This window comes from Leuciscus leuciscus (genome assembly GCF_965113295.1).
Source record: "Leuciscus leuciscus genome assembly, chromosome: 9".
NCBI lineage: Eukaryota > Metazoa > Chordata > Actinopteri > Cypriniformes > Leuciscidae > Leuciscus > Leuciscus leuciscus.
Window position 1 is genome coordinate 19,378,677 of NC_138733.1, and position 3,652 is coordinate 19,382,328.

The 3,652-nt window shown below is 35.2% G+C and overlaps 1 protein-coding gene across 1 annotated transcript; it reads left to right on the forward strand.

The window, feature by feature from the left end:
- On the forward strand, positions 1-2,537 carry LOC309505954 (uncharacterized protein). The gene is made up of 8 exons (XM_082179427.1): positions 1-121; positions 282-596; positions 692-733; positions 839-1,147; positions 1,236-1,368; positions 1,459-1,502; positions 2,081-2,193; positions 2,284-2,537. The coding sequence occupies exons 1-8, from the start codon at positions 76-78 to the stop codon at positions 2,422-2,424; spliced, it is 1,143 nt and encodes a 380-aa protein (XP_082035553.1). The 5' UTR covers positions 1-75; the 3' UTR covers positions 2,425-2,537.
- Positions 2,538-3,652: the final 1,115 nt, after the last annotated feature.

Here is a 3,652-nt window from a genome sequence, read left to right on the forward strand (position 1 = left end):
TACAAATTATCATTTACGCATGCAGATGCAAGCACATGCAAGATATGAACAAGTATCTTGAATGAATGCCAAAACATGTTTCTGATTCCTGTGATGCTGCTTTTACAATTAGGATTCCAAGGTAATGTCACTGGAAATGCTATATATTATTTTTATGATAATGATTAAATTATCTATATCTAATGTGGTAAATCAGATATTTCCTTAAATTCTTATATATTCACTTAAATACTAATATAAGTGTAATTTCTAGTTGCTGTTAACCTTATGGCTCTTCACAGATGCTGTAAGTACGAGTTCTGAAATCCAGCGTGAAATTAAGAATGCAAGACTCCACGAACCGTTTACTTTAAATTGTACCTACAACTGTTCCAGTGGATTCACTCGTGGTAAATGGAAATGGGAAGAAACTCCAGTATGTAGCAAGTGCCTCTGGTATCATAACACAACATTAGGAGACGTGTGCACTGTGAGCATATACACAGCTCATCTAATTATGGAGCAAACGCATTATAACTATTCTTGCTTTTCTGAAGAGAGTGACAAACCGGGCATTCCTTGGAAAACAGAGCTTCTGGTAACGCTGCAAGTAATCGGTAAGATGCGTTTGAGTTTATCGTTTATGATGAATAACATGAATGAATTCATCCCAGGCCTTTTCTCACTTTATGTGCATTTATGCTTCATATAGATGAATCCAAAGAACAAGTAACACCTCCTAAAGGACTAGCTGGTGAGTCTGTAAGTTGTGTATCTGTAAGGATAGTTCTACTTACTGTGCTATTTTTAAGACTATTGGTTTATATTATTTGTGTGTCCTTGTGTCTTTCTGGTCTAGATCTAGGTCCATCTTTGAGAGTAAAGTCGTATAGGGGTCAGGCAGAGTCAGATGAAGTACTTACATCCTTTTCCACTATCGAAGTGATGGCAGGAGCATCACTCATACTTCACTGTGCTGCCATTGACATCAAACACTGTGAGGTCCAGTGGGTCAGAGAAAACAGTACCCTCCCTTTGACCCCAAAAAATGACAGTGTAATCCAGTGGAGTGAAATCAAAGGAGAGGATAGTGGACGATACAGGTGCCAATCTAAAGGGACTTGCACACACCAGGCTTTCACTGTGGATATAGAGGTTAACACAATAGGTAAGTGTTTTACACTTCCAAAAATATATCAACACATTTTCAGATTCACATACAATACAGTCCATCAAGTCAGCATTTTACCATACAGATGGATTCACCTGGGCCAAGGTCTTCGCAGCTTTTGCAGTGTCTGCAGTGGTTGTCCTGACGGCCCATCTGGTGTATCTGTGCTACAGAAGAGGGTGTAAGATAACGGATTCCACTAACATAGTCCATGAAAGGTAATGCACAATCGCATATGTAAAATTAATCATTATGAAGTAACAAAACATATCAAATCACTTTAACCAGCAGTATCTGGTCTCTTGCAGGGATCCATCCAGAAATGCTGTGGTGATGAGGCCAATTGCTCAAGGTCTCTCTCAATTTATAAACATTAATATAAAAATAAAATATACATATAAAATGTACACACATACATACACAACACTACTGTTTTAAGTTTTATATAAGCTTTATAAACGAATACTTTTATTCAGCAAGGATGCATTAAAATGATCAAAAGTTACAGTAAAGACAAAAATAAATGCTTTTCTGATTTTCAATTCATCAAAGAATCCTGAAAAATCAGTTTAACAACTGTATTCAACATTGATAACAATAAAGAATGTTTCTTGGGCACCAAATCATCATATTCTAATAATTTCTGAAGGATCATGTAAAACTGAAGACTGGAGTAATTATGCTGAATCTTTCCATCACAGGAATAAATGACATTTTAAAATATATTAAAATAGAAAACAGTTGTTTTAAATTGTAATAATATATTTCACAATATCACTTTATTTTTGTTCGAATAAATGCAGCCTTGGTGAGCAGAAGTGACTTCTTTCATAAACATAACAAAATCTTACCAACCCAAAACTTACACTTATCTGGAGAAAGTTTGAATGGCAGTATGATTCAAGAGTTAACTTCTTTTTTTATTCCCAGACAGCCAGAGTGATCATGAAGTCCCTTACGCTGATATTGTGATCTCTGTGAGGGGATCCAGCAATCCGGATCTATCTGACACCTTTACCCAGACTTCAAAAAACCAAAGACCGGTGACAAAAATATATTATAAATAAATACAATTATGTATAATTGCATGGTGCATGGGACATGATGAGTGACAGTGTGAATGTGTTTTGCAGAGATGGAGAGATGAGGCCAGCGCAGGACTACTGCATGCTTCAGCTGACAGACTACACATCCACTCTAAAGAGGTCACTAGAAAATTAAGTACAACGTCTGAATATGCTGTAATTACCTACTCCTCTGAGGCTCTTAGTTAGTTACTTCAAAACACTGTATCTCTAATTAAAAAAAAGAAAACAAAATGTGAAAATCTTGAAAAGCTGTCTTCACAATTGTTGTTAACTGCAATTAAAAACCATTAAACTTTGAATGCTTGTGTAAACTTATTTGTATTTCATGCATTTCAAAGCATGCTTTTATATTCTTGAAGGAAATTATTATTGTATTACATTTGTTTTGTACGGTGACGCATTGCTGCCACATACATATTATTTTTCCACTCAATTATGTCGTAATAACGAATTGTTATGGCGTTAAAACGACATATTTTCTCGTAATAACGAGATCTAATGTCGTTAAAACGAAATATTTTTCTCGTAATAACGAGATGTTATGTCGTTTTAGCAACATCTTTCCTCGTAATAACAAGATGTTATGTCGTTAAAACGGCATATTGTCTCGTAATAACGAGATGTTATGTCGTTAAAACGGCATATTTTCTCGTAATAACGAGATGTTATGTCGTTAAAACGTCATATTTTCTCGGAATAACGAGATCTAATGTCATTAAAACGAAATATTTTTCTCGTAATAACGAGATGTTATGTCGTTTTAACGACATATTTTCTCGTAATAATGAGATGTTATGTCGTTAAAACGAAATATTTTTCTCATAATAACGAGATGTTATGTCGTTAAAACGACATATTTTTCTCGTAATAACGAGATGTTATGTCGTTAAAACGACAAATGTTCTAGGCCTTATAAGGACATGCGCAGTCATATACAAAAATATGCCTTTATCCACATAAAATGTATAGCCAATCATGTCTTTATCATACTTCTACGTTCAAAAAGCTGAAACAATAGCAGCCCCCAATGAACATTCATGTTAAAATATCCAATTCTGTACACACCTTATTAATAAAGCATGTGTAGCCTACAGATAAGCAGATGAGCCCAGAATACGAACATTGCGTTTAATTGCACATTAGGCTAAGTGTTTTCCTCCCATATAAAATCCCTTATTATAAAGAAAAAGCTTAATGTGACTTAATAGGCTACTTCAGTGATAAAGATCAAATGCTGTACACACCTTATTAATAAACCATACTATCCTACAGAAAAGCAGATGAGCCCAGAATATGAACGCAACGCATTTAATAGGGGTTATGCGGAACGCCTAACGTTCGAACCGGAAAACAGGTATAAGCATTTCCGGTTTGCACTTCCGTACGCATCTGAAGCGGTAGGTGATCTCTGAGG